This window comes from Salmo salar, chromosome 05, assembly GCF_965601325.2.
Source record: "Salmo salar chromosome 05, fSalSal1, whole genome shotgun sequence".
Classification (NCBI taxonomy): Eukaryota; Metazoa; Chordata; class Actinopteri; order Salmoniformes; family Salmonidae; genus Salmo; species Salmo salar.
Window position 1 is genome coordinate 50,237,113 of NC_138295.1, and position 20,837 is coordinate 50,257,949.

At 41.5% G+C, this 20,837-nt stretch overlaps 1 protein-coding gene across 1 annotated transcript; it reads right to left on the minus strand.

Moving 5' to 3' along the window:
- Positions 1–386: 386 nt before the first annotated feature.
- On the minus strand, positions 387–19,775 carry LOC106605038 (ubiquinone biosynthesis O-methyltransferase, mitochondrial). Its single transcript, XM_014200275.3, has 6 exons — positions 19,514–19,775; positions 7,841–7,978; positions 4,442–4,541; positions 2,203–2,454; positions 1,345–1,504; positions 387–1,002 (listed from the first exon to the last, which is right to left on the minus strand). The coding sequence occupies exons 1-6, from the start codon at positions 19,684–19,686 to the stop codon at positions 806–808; spliced, it is 1,020 nt and encodes a 339-aa protein (XP_014055750.1). The 5' UTR covers positions 19,687–19,775; the 3' UTR covers positions 387–805.
- Between the last annotated feature and the right edge of the window lie 1,062 nt (positions 19,776–20,837).

The window sequence follows — 20,837 nt, forward strand, 5'->3', positions numbered from 1 at the left end:
TGGAGGATCAAATACACAACTGTGACTGCACTTCTTGGAACATCAGGCCAATGATTGCGTCTGTTTTGAATAATAACTTGCACGCATGATTTTAGTTTGGGTCTTATGTAATAGTTCAGCAAGAAGCCAATTATAATCTCAAAATCACCATGGCTACAGAGTAGAGAGAAAGAGAAGGCAGAAGCAGCCTGATCTCCCCCTCCTATATTTCAGGGATTAGCAGGAAATATGCAGACAGAAAATCTAAAGACTTTTCTAATATAAAAAGCCCTCAGATCCTGAATTTCAGCACAGGATTTACAACAAACACCACATCATTGATTTGGACTATATCTTCACACTGTTGAAATGACACTAGAGAGGAATAATCATCAGATCAGAGAATCTTAAAGGAAACCATTTCATTTCCTAATGGAGGATATAATAAGCATGTCAAGACAAACAATATCCATACAATGGATTTTGATGAACAGACATTGTGACTGTATTTGAAGAAAACATCTTGCTCAATAGTAAATCAGAGACCTGAGATGTCAATCATGGTGATGAACACTTCTACCATAACAGATGACATTGTAATGACAAGCCTCGAAAGCATAAACAGTTCACGCAATTCAGAGGGACTCATTATGCTGTGAACTCACAAAACAATCATGGCCTGGCTGAAAGAAAACACCATGTATTTGTATCAAGCACTGAACTATAACTTTCTCAAATGCTTTGTGTTTTTCAGGTCCATTGCCTTTTCCTTCAGAGAACCTGTGTTACAGCTGACCACTTATGACAACCCTCTCCCACGGTCAAGTCAGCTGTACCAGCGTCTGGCCTTAGCTTGGGCCACTATCACGGTGGGGTCTTCGGGGTCGTCCTGGTCAAGGTTCGGTTCCTCCTCGAGTTTGACCGCGTGCAGGGCGTAGTTGATGCTGGTGCTCTCTGTCCAGCTCCAGGCCCCTGACAGAGGGTTATACAGCATCCCTCGGATAGACTCCACATGGAAACCATCTGGGACGGAGTAGAGAGAGAGAGAGAGAGAGAGATGAATAGGTCAGAGAGAAATAGAGAAAGAATGGGTGAGAAAGAGAGGATGAGAAATAAGAAAATGGGACAATTAAAAAGACAGAAAGCGAGAACGGATGAGAAAGAGAGCGAGAGACAGAGGGTCACACACACACAACCTATTGGAAAGTGAGAATGAAAGAATGAGACAGCCAAACAGACACCAGTATGCCTTCAAAAAAAGAGGCACCAGCACAATAGTAAAATACCAAAGGGACAGTAGAAAGAGCTAAAAGGAGAGTGTGGAAGAGAAGTAGCAGCATGTGAATGAAGAGCAGGCAGACTCACTGGACTCTAGCAGGCGCTCCAGCTCCATGGGGCTGACAAACTTGTCCCAGTCATGAGTCCCACTGGGCACGATGCGTAGCACCTCCTCTGCTGCCACGATGGCCAGGGCATACGACAGCCGGGTCTTGTTGATGGTGGTGATGAAGAGGGAGCCTCCTGGCTGCACACAGGAGGGAGACCGTTACAACCCAGGGTTGTGTTCATTAGGCACCAAACCAGGAGAGACTACCTAGACTGGTATCTGGTCCAATACGAAATGCTCATTTTCCTTTTCAAAATGTTTTTGTTGTGTACACTAATGAATGTGATCCAACAGATGTGTGTTGCTTCGGATGGCTCTATTATTGTCAATTGAGAGGCAGCAACACAAGTTTGATAGATAAGAATTCAATAGGAAAAAAATAAACTACTGAAAGATCAGGTAAAGGGGACAGGCTTTGAATGCTTCATCTAACACAGACTGTACACACAACTGTAACAAGGAGAGATGAGCTGGTTTACATCTCAACCAATGAAGCTATTTTAAACATGACATTGTACAGAACAAATTATATTTATGATGGTCAGTGTTAAAAGAGCAGGTGAGAGATTTGGGCCAGAGAGTGAGAATCTGGATGCAATGGTATTAGAGGAGATTAGAAATATTTGCGGACCCTCAACTCATTTGTCCTCCAACACACTGACCCAGGAGATTGGAGGCATCTGGCCCTCGGACCGATAAAGAGGTCAACCGAAAAGATACAGTCGATAGTACAAATCACGCACACCTGAACACCACGCATACTTCAATGAAGCGGCTGTTCTCTCAGAGAGAACAGTCATGAGTGTGTGGAATGTGAGACGAGTCACATGACCCACCTTGAGCACCTGGTTGCAGCAGAGTGTGAAGGTTTCCAGGTCAGCCAGATGTTCCACCACCTCAGAGGCCAACACTGCATCAAACTGGCCTGCTCCTTGACCTCCCTTTTCAGAGAGCTCCTCCAGAGTGATGGCACGGTAGCGCACATTGCCACGCAGGTCTGGATCATGCCACGCATGTACCTCTGCTGTCCCAATACTGTCTGCCACCGGGTCAATGCCTAGTACATCTGCCCCCAGTCTACCCAAGGGCTGGGAGAAAGTGAGTTTATACATAGTGACTTCAGAATGTATTCACACCCCTTGAATTTTTACACATTAAGTTAAAGTAGGATTAAAATATATTTAATTGTCAAATTTTGTCAATGATCCCTACACACAATACACTTATGTCAAAGCCGAAGAAAAACGTTTTTAAAATTGTTAAATTTAAGTAAAACATGAATATATTTTGATTAAATAAGTATTCAACCCCCTGAGTCAATACATGTTATAATCACCTTTGGCAGCGATTACAGCTGTGAGTGTTTTCATGTAAGTCTTCAGGATATTTGCATTCCGGGATTGTACAATATTTGCCCATTCTTTTTAAAATTATTCAAGCTCTGTCAAGTTGGTTATTGCTAGACAGCGATCATATCTTGCCATAGATTCTCAAGCGGATTTAAGTCAAAACTAACTAGGCCACTCAGGAAAATTCTGTGTCATCTTGGTAAGCAACTCCAGTGTATATTGTGCCTTGTGTTTTAGGTTATGGTCCTGCTGAAAGGTACATTTTTCTCCCAGTGTCTGGTGGAAAGCAGACTGAACTAGGATTTTGCCTGTGCTTAGCTCTACTCCATTTATTTAAAAAAAATCCTAAATAACTCCCTAATCTTTGCCAAAGACAAGCATACCCATAACATGATGCAGCCACCACCATGCTTGAAAATATGAAGAGTGGTACTCAGTGATGCGTTTGCCCCAAACATAACGCTTTGTATTCAGGACAAAAAGTGAATTTCTTTGCCACTTCTGCTACTCCGCGCTCCTCTTTTTTTTGCCTTATTGCAAACAGGATGCATGTTTTAGAATATTTTTATTCTGTACAGGCTTCCTTTTCACTCTGTCATTGATGTTAGTATTGTGGAGTAACTACAATGTTGATCCATCCTCAGTTTTCTGCTATCACAGCCATTAAAATCATTGGCCCCTGAAATCCCTGAGCAGTTTCCTTCCTCTCCGGTAACTCAGTTGGTAGAGCATGGTGTTTGCAACGCCAGCATGGTGTGTGCAACGCCAGGGTTGTGGGTTCGATTCCCACGGGGGGCCAGTACAAAAACAACAAAAAATAATGCATGAAATGAAATGTATGCATTCACTACTGTAAGTCGCTCTGAATAAGAGCGTCTGCTAAATGACTAAAATGTAAATGTATCTTTGTAGTGACTGGGTGTATTGATACACCATCCAAAGTGTAATTAATAACTTCACCATGCTCAAAGGAATATTCAGTGTCTGCTTTTATTTTATTTAGAAGAAGGTGCCCTTCTTTGCGAGTTATTGGAAATCCTCCCTGGTCTCTGTGGTTGAATCTGTGCTTGAAATTCACATCTCGACTGAGGGACCTTACAGATAATTGTATGTGTGGGGTACAGAGATGGGGTAGTCAATTTTTGTATGCTGTTGGCCATCTGTGTTTACACCTTCGTGCTGCCTGCTCGCCCGCAGCCAATCCCTATTCTTCCACAGCTGATCGCTTCTGAAAATAATGTCCCTAACTACACGATTCTCTGAGACGGACTCATACAGTCCAAAGGCTAACAGACTGTGTATGTGTTTCTGTCTGTGAGAGCTATATCAGACCTGAAGTTGTCTCCTCAAATCAAACAAAACTGCTGGTATGTGTTCACTTCAAATAAGAGCAAGGAAACAAAATGCAATCCTTTGTAGATGTGAAGTTATCAAAAACAAACAAACGACCAACTGTCCTTTCCACCAAACCCTGACCAGTCAAATTGAGAAGAAATATGAATGTAGTTGACATTTCAAACATTATTAGCAACTGGTAGAGCAAGGAAAAGGTTTGCATCACAAGCAGAATTGTACTGTACAGGCTACATTCAAAGTGAAGCTAAATCTGATTTGATAGCTTGCAATTGCAAAAATTGGAATTTCCAAGCAGCTGTATGGGGATAGGAGTCTGTTGTCCACAGCAGCATATCTATCACATTCACACACACATAAAAATACACTTTACCTCAGTGAGCAGCCCCCCTCCACAGCCTACGTCCAGTATTCTGAGCCCTGCCAGTGGTTTCCCCGGGCGCCGCCCTCCATGTGCGTTCAAAAGATGATCCCTGAAAGAGGTCACGCTGTGAACACACACTACCACTCTTTCCACCCCAACCCCAAAGTCATACAGTGCATTCAAAAGTATTCAGACCCCTTGAATTTCTCAACATTTTATGTTACAGCTTTATTCTAAACTTGATTAAATTGTTTGTTCTCGATCCACACAAAATATCCCATAAAAAAAGATCACATTTCTATAAGTATTCAGACCCTTCACTCAGTACTTTGTTGAAGAACCTTTGGCAGAGATTACAGCTTCGAGTCTTCTTCGGTATGACGCTACAAGCTTGGCACACTTGCATTTGGAGAGTTTCTCCCATTCTTCTCTGCAGATCCTCTCAAGCTCTGTCAGGTTGGATGGGGAGCGTCGCTGCACAGCTATTTTCAGGTCTTTCCAGAGATGTTCGATCGGGTTCAAGTCCAGGCTCTGGATGGGCCACTAAAGGAGCCGGCCAGCTCTAGGAAGAGTCTTGGTGGTTCCAAACTTCTTCCATTTAAGAATGGAGGCCACTGTGTTCTTGGGGACCTTCAATGCCGCAGACATTTTTTTTTGGTACCCTTCCCCAGATCTGTGCCTTGACACAATCCTGTCTCTGACAATTCGTTCAACCTCATGGCTTGGTTTTTGCTCCAACATGCACTGTCAACTGTGGGACCTTTATATAGACAGGTGTGCCTTTCCAAATTATGTCCAATCAATTGTATTTACCACAGGTGGACTCCAATCAAGGATGATCAATGGAAACAGGATGCACCCGAGCTCAATTTCGAGTCAGGTAGCAAAAGGTCTGAATAAGTATGTAAATAAAAATAAAATATATATATATTTTTTTAATGCATTGGCCAAAATGTCATAAGGAGGTAGTCAGACCTGACCGTGTGGCAAATAAACTTTGATTTGATTCCTGCCATCCAGGACCTCTATTCCAGGCGGTGTCAGAGGAAGGCCCTAAAAATTGTCAAAGACTCCAGCCACCCTAGTTAGACTATTCTCTCTGCTACCGCACAGCAAGCTGTACCGGAGCGACCAGCTGGTGACACTGTTTGACTTATTTAGAATTCAAGGCACACTTAACCAGCATAGCTACCACACTCCGTAGCGATACGCCATCCCATATGGTTTGCGCTTAGCGGGACTATCATTTGTTTTTCAACCCAAAGCACACCTCCAGGCTGTGTAAGGGCTATTTGACCAATAAGGAGAGTGATGGAGTGCTGCATCAGATGACCTGTCCTCCACAATCACCCGACCTCAACCAAATTGAGATGGTTTGGGATGAGTTGGACCGCAGAATGAAGGAAAAGCAGCCAACAAGTACTCAGCATATGTGGGAACTCCTTCAAGAATGTTGGAAAAGCATTCCATGTGAAGCTGGTTGAGAGAATGCCAAGCTGTCATCAAGGCAACTTTGAAGAACCTAAAATATATATTTTGATTTGTTTAACACTTTTGGTTACTACATGATTCCATGTGTTATTTAATAGTTGATGTCTTCACTATTCTTCTTCAATGTAGAAAATAGTAAAAAAATAAAGAAAAACCCGTGAATTAGTAGGTGTGTCAATACAGAAATATCTAATTCACATAAGTATTCACGGCACTGAGTCAATACTTTGTAGAAGGCTTTTTTGCAGCGATTACAGCTTTGAGTCGTCTTGGGTATGTCTATCAGCTTTGCACATTTGGATTCTTTTTCTCCCATTCAAGAACTCGAACAGTCAAAAAATGTCAAATTCCTGCCTATCCCTAGTCTATTTGTGTGTGTGCTCTCCATGTTTCCCCACACCTCCTGTCACAATCTCAATCCCCTTGGCTACACAGTCGTCAGGACAAACGCTGCCCTCCAATAATCCCCCAGCTAAATTACAACTTGAATCTCACAGCCCCATCCCCTCCATCTCCATTCCCCTCCGTTGACCCCCAGCTCCATCCCCTACACTCTGGCTGCTGTCCCCCCAGGCAAGATGTACATGGAGTGGGCGAGGAGTCACGTGTCCCCCTCATTACTGCCCTGCCACTGGGTCTCCCACTGCCTTGGCACAGAGAGTGGGAGAGAAAGCCTGCGAGGGCTGCAGGGAGAGAGCTTTAGCCTGGACGCCCTTCAGAAACTCTAACACTACCCATCCAGCCCATCTCACCACACAACTCTAATGCTTTTGATGAGGGACCATGTAGCCTACCGCTGCGCTTCCTTCTGGTTTCTGCTAGCAAGCTACACTAGCGTAAGTAAATAAACAAATAATATCCCCCCCCCAACAAAGGAGGATTCTGACGCTAAACCAACCAAATCAGTGCTGTTGTCCCCTCGTTTAAACAACCTGAGGGTAGAGACACATCAGTGTTGAGTCTGACATCCCTCAGTCACACTGTCACCACTGAGACTCATCACCGCCGGATCAGACAGGAAGGAAAGGGATTTGCTACTGTAGGCTGGATGAATATAGCATATCTTATCAATCGAAATACCCTCAGATTTGACAAGGCGGAACCAACTCTTTACATATCATCTGCCCTTGTATCATCCCTATCCATTAAAAAAATACAATATTTTTGACCTCACACCTACTTCAGGCATTTCTCACTTCCGAGCTTTTTGTCTCAATTTAACATGGATCAACTGGGGTCTGTCAATAACTTGTACTGCCTGGCTCTGACATTTTAGCTCACATAACGAATGTCATCAGTGAAAGAGGTGCCCCTCTAGTAGGTGGGGGAGGGGCCGTACTGTGAGTGAGTGACACGGGGAGGAGGGAGACAGCAACCAACCAAGCTGACTCTCGCTATAGTAGACTAATAGCTGCCATAGCTATGATTAAGTAGTACCTGTCTTAACTGCATCAAACCGGGAGAAGCTAGCTAACGTTAGCTAGCTAGGCTAACTGTGGCTGCAGTGCATGCGCCTTCTCATCCTACAGTTACAAAAATAGGCTCTATGACTGTAGCTTATTGCTGCTTTGATGATTTATGAATGGCCAACAACAAGCTACACACGCCACTCTCGTGAAAAACAAGAGCATGATCATAATTTAACAAATCTCTCTCTCAGCAGTGTTCGGATCTGTATGGGCTCTTCCGGACAAGTCAGTTCAAATTACACATACATAGACCCGTGACAATATCAGACCCATGACATTATTTAGAATTATGAAGCCAGACCCACTCAGGTCTCGGGTACATGTGGATCCGGGAAGATTTGTAACTGACTGACATGGATTCTACGTCTAAAATAGTGGAATCAGTGGATGATTGTGGCATGTTTAATATGCAATTGGGTGAATAAGCTACAGGCATACACACACGCACCGTATGAAAGGCACCCTGAGATCATTCATTGAGTGGAGGGCTGCGAAGTCTCCCTGCTCGTTCCACCACTTGTTGGCGAGAAGCTGGAACCTCTTCACCTCATTTGGGTCCACAGTGGTCTTGGAGGCAGAGCGAATCCTACAGATGCAAAATAGTTGTCACCAAGCACTCAAATACTGACATGTATTAGACATTGGGGACGTCCCAGGTCGTCTCTATTGCAGTCACACAGCGTAGATCTCAATGCCTGGGTTATATTCGTTAGTGCACACACCAGACCAGGATACACTGACTAAGGGGGCAGTGAGGGAACACAATTTTGGAGTGTTCATGCATTGGAATTATATTAAATTCTGCTTATATCACGCTATACTACATTAAACATCAAGTTAAAATGCTGAGACTCCGAGAACATTGATTGAGTGCTTTTGAAGTGACAGGTTGGTGAAAAATCTGTAGTCTATCTCCGTTGCAATGTAGTAGCACAATGGACAGTGCCCTACACACTTAAACAAGGCTATTTTGGTCATAAATATAGGCTACAAGATAGGGTAATTCACCCATTACAAACAGCCCATGTGAATGTCTTACCAAAATAATGCAAATGAAATGCTGAAAGAAGTGACAGGTTGGTGCGAAATCGCCGCTGCGCTCTATCAGCACCATGGACAGCGCCCTACACACTACAGAAAGACCTTTGAAAACCCATTTTCTGAAATGACACTACTGGCTATGCAACCAAGATTTTGATTAAAACCAACCAGCTAGATTGTTTACATTTTCAGACGAGTTTCAGCCTCTGATGCTCTGTGGAACTTGAGTAATCGATCATTCTATTCTCCCCGAAATCTTTCCCCTAAAATGCCAGTTGGATTAGTTGAACTTTCCTAGGGTGTAGCTTGCTTCTTCTGTGCTGACTGAACACATTTGTCAAAGTGGATGTAGCTGTTGACACCCCACTCATGAGCCCCATGATTTCATTTTGAATATTGTGTGACATGTGGCGTTGTGGGTTATGGTGCTAAACACCTTGCCAAGTTCCTTGTCTTTCGGAGAGTATATTCCATCATAGACAAAGTCCACTGCCACCCTCTACTCGACTCTTATGTCCAATGTCCCCCTCAGTGGTTACTGGTTTGAATTAAGGAAGTCAATGATGTCCACAATCGACAAAATTGTGCGATTTCTTGCCAGTTGCCCGTCATTAACAAGTGTTGACACCCATGTTCCCATAGCACTTCAAAATTGTTTCTTTTCACAGTGCATTTCAAATGCTCTTTGCTTGATGCGTGCCTAGCAAATCAAATCGTATTTGTCACATGTCTAGCAGATGTTATTGCGGGTGTAGCGAAATGCTTGTGTTTCTAGCTCCAACAGTGCAGTAATATCTAACAATTTCACAACAATACACACATCTTAAGTAAAGGAATGGAATTAAGAATATATAAATATTTGGGTGAGCAGTGTCAGATCCGTTGGTACCATCAATAGCATGCTTCTAGTTAGAATACCCAGCTTGGGTGAAGGCCTTGTCTGCGTTAGCATTGGACCCAACACAGAACTTTCGACATGGGAAACAAAATGACGCATCTGCCGTAACCGTAATTCCAGCCACTCTCTTCCTATGAACCAGTTGCTATTAAGTTAAAGTTTCTGGATTGAAAACCTGCGGCATGGGTAGGATTCTAAGCTAACCTGGGCTGGCTACTCTGTTCCAAGATCATCAGGAACAGTCGGAGGTGGAGGGGCTGTGGAGCCGTTATCCTGGTGGCGCTTGTGTAAGGGTGGGTAAGTTCTGCATGTGGAGCTAGCTGAAGCGCGACCCCATCATTGCTGCTAGGCTTGGCGGCGGGCTCAGTGGTTGACGCTGCTGCTCATTACTATCCTCCTCCGTTTGGCTTTGTTTGGGTACTTTGGCAAATGCCCATTTCTGATATACATCGTGGCAGATCAGCTGGTTTGAGCTAGCTAAATAGGCTAAGGCTAATAAACATTTTTACAGCTAGTTAAGAAGCTAACTAAACTCTGTAGCGGTGGAGAGTGAGGAAGAGTTGAGTGAAGCAGCTTCGATGGTAAACATGACACCGCCCTTACAAATCAAAAATTACAGGCGGAGGCGTTAGAAACATACTATTTTTCCGTGCAAGCAGACATTCTGACGTAACCACCTTGAGCTACAGTGTAGCCTACGGTTTGTGTATTTCCTGTTATCGCTAATGGACTAGAAAAGATGATGTCCAATCTATAGGTAATCTGTCTTTCCTTCAACACCTCATGGCATGGAATCTCGCTGTATACGGACCTAAATGTTGTTAGCCAATCAGACTGTGTTGTTACCAGTTCCCAGTAGCCTACATCAGACAATCAATAAGAGTTGTGTCCATGGCTTTCAGTTGAATAGAGGAGTTCAAACGGTGCTATTAGGGATCCTTGGGATGTCCCTTCAGTCGAATAGAGCCGTTTTCCAGATGGTCCTTGCAAATCTGTATACTTGGGATGTCCCTACCAAGTATACATGTACATTACATTAACATATACATGTACAATGATTAAGTTAATTGTTAGCAGTGACCGTTCATAGAGTGAAAGACTGGCACAGTATTTGAGAGCTAGGCGGGAACATAGACATTATTTTTTTATTTTACAAGTGGCAGAAGCGATTTTCGAGTGTCTGCCCCAGATATTTTCCTTTTAGACGATGAAAAGAATTACCAAGATGTCCTTGATCCAATTGAGGAGTAAGTAGGCTATATTTAAGTTGTGATATCGTTAGGAAATATTTAGGTCTACTGTGTTAACGCAAATTTGGTTTTTGAAAATAATTTTTTGTTGATATTGAGTTGATAACGTATTGTCGAAAGCACGTAGGAAATATTATTTACTGTGTCGATAGCGGAGTAGGCTAGTGTACAATAATGTAATTTGATGCGCTAGTATTATTTATTTAATGGATGAATTAAATTGTAAATGAATATACACACGTAGGAAATAGTATATTGTGATATACTACCCCTACATGCCATTGTACTGTAGCAGTGGTCATCAACCTTTTCTGAGTCAAGATCACTTTGAGTCAAAATGCATGCCGAGATCTACCGCTCTGTTTTTTTATGAACATGACTTAATAAATCCTCTTTAGGATTGGACCCTTTTTTCTAAATTTTTCACCTAAAATGACTTACCCAAATCTAACTGCCTGGAGCTCAGGTCCTGAAGCAAGGCTTTGCATATTCTTGGTACCACTTGAAAGGAAACACTTTGAAGTTTGTGGAAATGTGAAAGGAATGTTGGAGAATAACACATTAGATCTGATAAAAGATAATACAAAGAAAATAAAAAAACGTTTATGTACCATCATCTTTAAAATGCAAGATAAAGGCCATAACGTATTATTCCAGCCCAGGTGCCATTTAGATATTGGCCACTAGATGGCAAGTGTGTGTGTACAAAGTTTTAGACTGATCCAATGAACCATTGTATTTCTGTAAAAAAAAAAAAAAAAAAAAAAATTGTATCGAGACTGCCCAAATGTGCCGAATTTGTGTATTAATTACTTTTATGTTCAAAACTGTGCACTCTCCCAAACAATAGCATGGTATTGTTTCACGGTAATAGCTATTGTAAATTGGACAGTGCAGTTACATTAACAATAATTTAAGCTTTCTGCCAATATCAGATATGTCTATGTCCTGGGAAATGTTCTTGTTACTTACAACCTCATGCTAATTGCATTAGCCTTCGTTAGCGCAACATCCCGCAGGGGACCAACCGATCCTGAAGAAGTAAAAAAAAACTAAGCCTATGAAACATTAACCAATTAAAAACAATACTGTAGCAATGAGGTTTGTGCAGTAAGCTATAGGCCCAATACATTATCACCGCATACTGACGTTGCTTGAATTTACCAGCCAATGCATTGTTGTTAGGGACATTTAAAAATATATATTTTTCCAGGTAGGCTATATGATCACACCGGTAATAGATCCATTGTTGTATTACTTGTGAGGCATAGCTAAGTGAGCATACATTTAAATAATTTGCTTTTTATTTTACTGGGCTGATGGTGCCTGCATCTGATGGTCACGCTCCCTTTCCTCCACTGACACTGACCAAAAAGGGACAGTCTTCCAGCTGATGGCGAAACTCAAGTCGCACCACATTATTTCTGCCTCATGCACAAATTCATGTTGTTACTCCTATGAACAAGCACTACTTGTAGCACTGAGCGGAAATAGGAAAAAGGCACATTTTATGGCTTATATAAAAAAAAAAAAGTGTTGACAGTGCTGAGTAAGAACTTAAACTCACTCATAAAAACAGCAGCTCTTTGCTGTATTCGTTGACAGTCTCTCTCTAGTCATGGTTTTAAACGTTTTGAAATCGCACAGTATCAATTTTGCCATAGCTTTCTCATCGGAGCAATCTGAGTGGCCAGCGGTAAACATATAGTGCACTGGATTTCCTCTCCAGGCCCACCAGGAAGGCAGAGTTTGTACCTTCAGACGCATGAAAATGGCAACAGTTTACCTACCCGGCGCACAGGGCAGCTGAATTGGCTGCACCTACCACCAACAGCCCGAGACTAATAAAAAAAACTAGGAACACAAAGCCTTATCGTTGTTTTGTTTTTTTACAGATATGTTTGGCGATCGACTAGAAATGCCTTGGAGATTGACCGGTTGGTGACCACTGTACTATAAGATATATACATTTTTTACATTGTAATACACTACCCCTACACGCCATTGTGTGCTGGAGCTATGGGTTTATTTTCCCACTGTCACTAAGCCTACACATTCACACTCGAACTGAATGGGAGCTGCATAACTACTTTTCACTGAAAAAGGGAAACGAGGTACCACATGCAACTTCGATCGAAGACCTAAAATCATGCCTGACAAAAATCACAACAGTATGCTAATATAGTGTGGATACAGTAGTAGCCTATTCTACAACAATGTAACTGTATGTGCTAGTATTATTATCAAATTGACCAATTAAATTGTAAATGTGGATGGTACGCTACTTCATTAATTGATTATGTTATTGTACAAGGTAGATACTGGAGTAGTCTATAGTCTACAATAATAATGTAATTGAATGTGCTACAGTATAATATATTTCATTGATGAATACAATTGTAAATGGGGATGGGTAGGCTAATTCATTCAGTGAATACTGAATGTATTGCCATCTCTGGGAGTATGTTAATGACAGCTTCTCAGCTGTTGAACTACGGCAATGTCAAACTAATTTTTAAATCTTTCTTTTAGTCAAGATGTGATAAGCCAGACTAACCAATCAGCTTCACTGCAGCTGCTTAACCCACCACCCCTCACTGTTCTCCCTCCACAAAATAACCACATTCTCTTCTCCTGTTCAACTACTTTGCCACCACACTAAAAATGACTGTACATATACCCCTGTGCCCATCTCAGTGCAACATTATCCATCCAAGGCCTCAGCTGGATGCCTAAAATGTGAGCAAGATGCTATAGTATGTGTGTTTGGATGGAGTTCCAAGTAAAGACATGAGAAGATGGCAAAGGAGATGGTGATGAGAGTATACAGTATGAAAATAAAGACACCTTGGGATCTAAAATTAGTGTGGGGTGCCTCTTGTATCCCCTTTTTGTCCCTTTGAGGATACCACAGTAACCCCTGGTGGAGGTTCTTGGAACACTGCGATTTAAGACTGAGCATTGGTTGACGAAAGCCTTCAAAGGTGGTGGTGTTATGTTGCGTGTTATCTTGAATACCAGGCAGATGTTTGAGTACAGAATGAAATGGTGTAAACAGGCTAAACTTGTTGAGTACACTCTTTTAAAAAGGGGTTCCAACAGGGCTCTTTGGCTGTCACCAAAGGAGAAAACTTTTTGGTTCCAGGTAGAACCCACTGTGGAATGGAGCCCAAAAGGGTTCTACCTAGACACAGAAGGGGTTCTACCTGGAACCCTATGGGGACAGCAGAAGAATCCTGTTAGTTTGTAGATGGCACTTAATCTGAGTGTAGGCCTATATTGCAGTTTTCTGTAAAAAAAAAAAAATGTAATTCATTGGTGGCGAGTTAAGATAAATCAGAAATACTATGAAGCATCCCCACTTTTAGCACACATTTTCAACTAGGCAAAGTAACCTATGTTTGCTGAGGTATGTGTGATCACTCAACATTAACAGGACCCCAAAAAAAAAACATGCTTGGGGCTCCCAAGTGGCGCAGCGGTCTAAGGCACTGCATCTCAGTGCTAGAGGAGTCACTACAGACCCTGGTTCGTTTCCAGGCTGTATCACAACCGGCCGTGATTGGGAGTCCCATAGGGGTACAATTAGCCCAGCATCGTCCAGGTTAAGGTTTGGCCGGGGGAAATAAGAATTTGTTCTTAACTGACTTGCCTAGTTAAATATTGACTTGCACCGTTAAGCAATTATTAGGAGACTAGATACCTGGCTACCAATCCTAATCCTGGCTACCAATGTTCTAGCATTAATTTATTGAAGCAAGCAGATCAGAGATGACAAGGTGATACTCAAGCATATGCCACATGTAAGAGACACACACATTCCATGAGTTTGATGATGTTTGAAGGCAATTGAAGGGAGTTTTAACCGAGTGAAAAACTGGTTGGTATTTTCCCCATTGTAAGTAAACTGGAGTTAGGCTAGGTTGCTAATTGTTTACATGTCGTCCGAACTTTCTGTACTTTTTTCCCCCTCAACGTTTTCTATGAACAAAGACTCAGTTTACATTAGGTAATATATGTAAATATGTGATTTCACAATAAAATGTGTTAGTGTTAATATTTGTACGAAAATAGCGTTTAATAGTTCACTAGCTTGATGCTAACCAAATTTCTCTTGGCTACGCGCTAGTTAGCTCTAGCCTAGTTGGTTTTAGTCAACGTCAGCTTACATGTTCGTGGTTAATAATGTAATGGTTGAAGCATCGTTTCGCATAGGCGTCCAGTAATTTATAGTTTTTCTAAATTGACATATGCTCCAGTTTCAACTGTTCTGCCTGCGGTTATGGAACTCTGACCTGTTCACTGTGATTACTATTATTCGACCATGCTTGTCATTTCTGAACATCTTGGCCATGTTCTGTTATAATCTCCACCCGGCACAGCCAGAAGAGGACTGGCCACCCCTCATAGCCTGGTTCCTCTCTAGGTTTCTTCCTAGGTTTTGCCTTTCTAGGGAGTTTTTCCTAGCCACCCTGCTTCTACACCTGCATTGCTTGCTGTTTGGGGTTTTAGGCTGGGTTTCTATACAGCACTTTGAGATATCAGCTGATGTAAGAAGGGCTATATAAATACATTTGATTTGATGTATACTGATTATGTGGGTATTTTGTTAGCAATGAGCCTTGGGGATGCATTATACATTCAAGTTCAAGCAGTGTGTGAGGATGATGGTGCTGCTCAGTAGTGCTGTGTAATTGCACTCCTCTGATCGATTATTCATTAGTAATGTCACAGCCATGTTGTAGTGTGCTGTGTAGCAGAACCAATTGTAGCCACATTATTTATAGCTTATGTAATTGGAGGTTGTATTAAGCCTATACCTGCCATTTACTATTGTATTTCATTTCCCCCTTTTCAGAACCACACACTTAGTTAACACAATTGTCAAGCCTTACACTGTGCTGTGCCATTACTGCTCTGTAAATCAGCGTCATTAAACAACCTCAACTGGAATCCTACCGGTCTGTTATCTGTGCCCTTACAAGCACCTGGGAGAGAACACACAGTGCTAAGTAAAACCTAACTCTCAAGAATATACAGTCCACCAAGTCCTAAACTACATCCAGGTAGGTGCTGCTAACTTCTCTAGGGTAGAGGGCAGTATTTTCATGGCCGGATGAAAAACGTACCCAAATTAAACGGCCTACTACTCGGGCCCAGGAACTAGAATATGCATATTATTATTATTATTATTATTATATTTGGATAGAAAACACTCTGAAGTTTCTAAAACTGTTTGAATGATGTCTGTGAGTATAACAGAACTCATTTGGCAGGCAAAAACCTGAGAAAAATCTAACCAGGAAGTGGGAAATCTGGTACTTGTAGTCCTTTCAAGTCATTGCCTATCCAACACAGAGTGACTTAGGGTTCATTTTGCACTTCCTAAGGCTTCCACTAGATGTCAACAGTCTTTAGAACCTAGTTTCGGGCTTTTGCAGTGAACAGAAAGCGAACAAGAAGGCTGGGAAGTTGGTGACTCAGGAAAGGACATGAGTTCATTGGCGCGCGTTCACGTGATGAGGTAGCTGTGTTCCAAAACGTTTTTCAAGACATTGGAATCATCCGGTTGAAATATTATTGAAGTTTTATGTTAAAAAGGCCCTAAAGATTGATGCTATACAACGTTTGACATGTTTCAACGAATGTAAATATAACTTATTTTTTTTTTTTTTTTTAACTTTTCGTCATGAACTTTTGGGCGCACTTCCTACATTTGGAGTAGCTGAACTGAACAACAAGGAGTTATTTGGACATAAATGATGGACTTTATCGAACAAAACAACATTTATTGTGGACCTGGGATTCCTGGAACTGCCTTCTGATGAAGATCAAAGGTAATTGAATATTTATAATGCTATTTATGATTTTAGATGACTCCAAAATGGCAGGTATCTGTATTGCCTAGTGTATGTTTCTGAGCGCCATACTCAGATTATTGCAAAGTGTGCTTTCCCCGTGAAGCTTTTTTGAAATCTGTCACAGCAGTTGCATAAAGGAGATGGTTATCTAAAATGCTTTGAATAACAGTTTAATATTTGATCAACGTTTATGATGAGTATTTTTGAAAATTGTTGTGCTGATTCACCGGGAGTATTGGAGGCAAAATATTTTCTGAACGTCACGCGCCAATGTAAAATGCTGTTTTTGGATATAAATATGAACTTTATCGAACAAAACATACATGTATTGTCTAACATTGAGTCCTAGGAGTGTCATCTGATGAAGATCGTCAAAGGTTAGTGCTTAATTTTTGCTGAGTTTCTGGTATTTGTGACCCCTCTCCTGCTTGGAAAATGGCTGTGTGGTTTTTCTTGTGTTGTACCTGTCCTAACATAATCTAACTTTATGCTTTCGCCGTAAAGCCTTTTTGAAATCGGACAATGTGGTTACATTAAGGAGAAGTGTACCTTTAAAATGGTGTAAAATAGTCGTATGTTTGAGAACTTTGAATTATGACATTTTGTTGTTTTGAATTTGGCGCTCTGATTTTTCACTGGCTGTTTAATAGTGTGTCCCGTGGGTGGGACCCACCTCCCCAAGAGAGGTTAAGGTGTATGACACCACGCTGGAGTTTCTCACAACTCATCTCTCTCTCTTTTCCAGGGACCATCCCTTACCTCCCTTACCAACCCCACTGACAATTTTTTTTGGACATATATCCTTACTTTTCTGTCTCCCATTAACATTATTGCATGTCTAATCAAACATTTAAATAATTAAATAACTGTATTTTTACATACCTGATAATCCTTTAACCTGTGTGTTTGCTTGTTTACGTCTCTCCTACCCTTTTCCGTTTACTTTGCTCCTGCTCTCCATGACCTAGGGGTTCTGCCTAATACCCAGACATGGATCCACCGGATTTCCTCCATTACCAACCACCCTCCAACTTTTCATTACATCAACTCCTGTTATTGTCATTATTTGCTAAGAAAGAGCAAGAAAACTATCATACTGGGCACATAATGTGAGCTGCACAGATTAGCTAAAAACACTAGCACTGCAGGGCAGCAGTGCCTGAACTTTGCAGTTACCCTCTTCTAAGACTGACTACCTGATGAAAACAAGTGACCGGCAGAACCTCCCAGCCACACAATACCCATCTCCTCTCTATTCCACACACCAGAATTCAGTATTTCAGTCTGATTGCCATGTGAGTGTTCAACAAATCTGAAAGTAAATTGACACACATGTACCAACAAAAATATCAACATTTATGTATTTAATTCTAAAATATTGCCAGATTGGTTTTCACAGCTGTTTTATAAGATGTTCATTATTGTAAACTAACTTATCCCTTGATGGTATTTGTTACTTCAACATTGTTGTATTACAAGACATACAATAGATATATTCAACCACACGGGTGTACTAATGAGGTAAATCATAAGAAGACTAATATTATTTCAGTGTAGATAAAATTAAAACATGCCAGCCAGACAAGCCAGTGTATAAATCAAATGTATTTGCATATGAACGGAGTGGAAATTGGCAGACTTTGACCTGTAAGGTAAGTAACAATGTGTGGGGAGGGGCATTGAAATTATATTATTTTTTACCCTGATGCCTGTTCATTCATAAAAAGCATAACATTAATCTCAATGGTTAGCATATGCAAATGATAGATTTAGCTTAATTGGTAAGAAATATGACTGGGAAAGTCAGGATCCTAATCAGGCTTTTGTTTGTCAAATCCAGATTAAATAAAGGTCTTTATGTGTGTCAAATCTGTAGGTGATTGTGGGCTAAATCAATGACAAACAGCTGAAATTTTCAGGTTTCATCATGATCTGTGATCAGAACAGGCTGGGGTGTTTTCGGCTCCGTTTAGTCTAAGGATATGCGTAAGAACGCAACTGCACTGAAATGAATAGCCCGATTCAATTTAATAAACAACATTTTCCTGTGATGTTGAGGCTGAGCAATACCTATAGGGTAGTAGACTATGCAGAAATAATCGTGGAGTTCATTGTTATAGCCTAGATCGCTTTATATAATCTGGACCGTTGCTTTTCCTATGGCTAAGAAAACAAGTGGTAGCATATGCTTTTTGCCTGTCTCTATGACAAGGGTTTGGCCTATATCCTCACATACCCCCTCAATTTGAACCCTGCTTTTAACCATAAGACATCTCCACAGAAATGTATAGCCTAAGGATTGCATGGTGACAGTGATTGTGTCTGTTAACCTCCTGTTTCTGAATAGGGCTACCTCCAACAAAGAAGCCCATGTGTCTGTATTGATGTGAGAAATAGGCATATCTACACAGTAATGGTGGCTCGCTGCGATATCAACTAGCCTAATAAGTTTTGCATTGAGGTGATAGCCCAATTTTAGCTAAATCGACAAATTAAACTGATTACTATGGCAATAAAAAATATTTTTGGCAAAATCATGTACATGTAGACGTTTGTAAGCCGTTCATGGGGATATCTTTAATAATAAACTAAACAGACACTTAAACTAACGTGTGACGCGTAACACATGATGTTTTTAATGTGCTCATGATAAGATCATTCATAATAACACGAAAACTGACACGTGACGCGATCACCACGTGAACACTACATCTACATGATGTGTACGTGTCGGTAGGGCATGGCACACACAGAAGCTAAACTAAACAGTCAACATAACACTGGAGAACATTTGGAATTATCCGTTTTTCTAATGCGCGCAATTATGAATACAACCCTGGGGTGTAATAATTAGTGCACACAGTAGCAAAACGTTTCGCAACGAAAACTAGTTTCTATTCACGTAGGCCACTACCCGTTTGCGTTCTTGTCTAGTGATGAAAACCCACGCAGCACCCTTCTGAGATGCTTTCTAGGATGCTCAGCACGGCTGCAAAAAGACGACCTGGAACGAAATCATTTCCCGTTAGCATGGAGTTAGTTAGAGAAACTGAAATGTAATTGCACCATACCTCACATGCGCGAAACCCATTTGAGAGCGACGCTCCAGAAACTGCATGTGATGTTTACATACTGAAGTCCAGCTGACTGTAGTCCGAGTTGAAGTAATAGTGCCATTCACAACACTTGTTGAACAGCGGGTAGAAAACCCTAAGATGAGCCGTCCAAACTTCTTTGAATACATGCCTGTTTTTTTACATTTATATTTGTGTTCGGTATCGACAGGTCAATGTGACCGTGGTGTACTCATTATCTTACTGTTCGAGTGGAAACATCGCTGTGCATAGAAAGTTCCTACTGGCTATGGTTCCGGGCAAAATCTACTCCAGTCCCAAATGATTAGTGTATAGACGCTCAATTAAGCCAACACTATGAGTTCAGTAATATACAAACGATTAAACACAATTGTAACGTAGCCCGTTGTAAAGTAAGGTGGGGGGTTATACATTTTGATTGTTGGTGTGTGTTGAACATATACACAAGATATACAAATGTATGTGGACACCCCTTCATGCGTGGATTCGGCTATTTCAGCCACACCCGTGGCTGACAGATGTATAAAATCGAGCACACAGCCATGCAATCTCCTTTCCAACAAGTCAGTTCATCAGATTTCTGCCCTGCTAGAGCTGCTCCGGTCAACTGTAAGTGCTGTTATTGTAAAGTGGAAACTTCTAGGAGAAACCGCTCCCCAGCGAAGCAGGTCTGCGGAGCACAGAAAGCTGCCATCCCGCATAACGAAGTCTGAACCAACTATATTAATTTGGGGACAGGTCAAAAAGCATTAAACATTTATAGCAATTTAGCTAGCTTGCTGTTGCTAGCTAATTTGTCCTGGGATATCAACATTGGGTTGTTATTTTACCTGAAATGCACAAGGTCCTCTACTCTGACAATTAATCCACAGATAAAAGGGTAAACTGAGTTAGTTTCTAGTCATCTCTCCTCCTTCAAGCTTCTTCTTTGGACTTTATATGGTGGTTGGCAACCAACTTTAAGGTGCATTACCACCACCAACTAGACTGGAGTGTGGACCTCAGTTCATCTTTCAATCACCCACGTGGGTATATGCTCCTAAAAAACAATGAGGAGATGAGAGGTGGGACTTGCAGTACTGCAAGAGTCACAAATAGAAAGCATTTTGCATCGCTCGTGGACGCGACGTTAACAGTGTGGTCAGCAGATCACACTGTTATTAGCGGCAAAGAGGGGGTCCATATTAATACCCATGATTTTGGAATCAGATGTTCAACGAGCAGGTGTCCACAGTGTATAACATCAAATCAAACACCGGCAGATGGATATAGTTGTTTCAGCTGAATGGAGAAAGTTTTA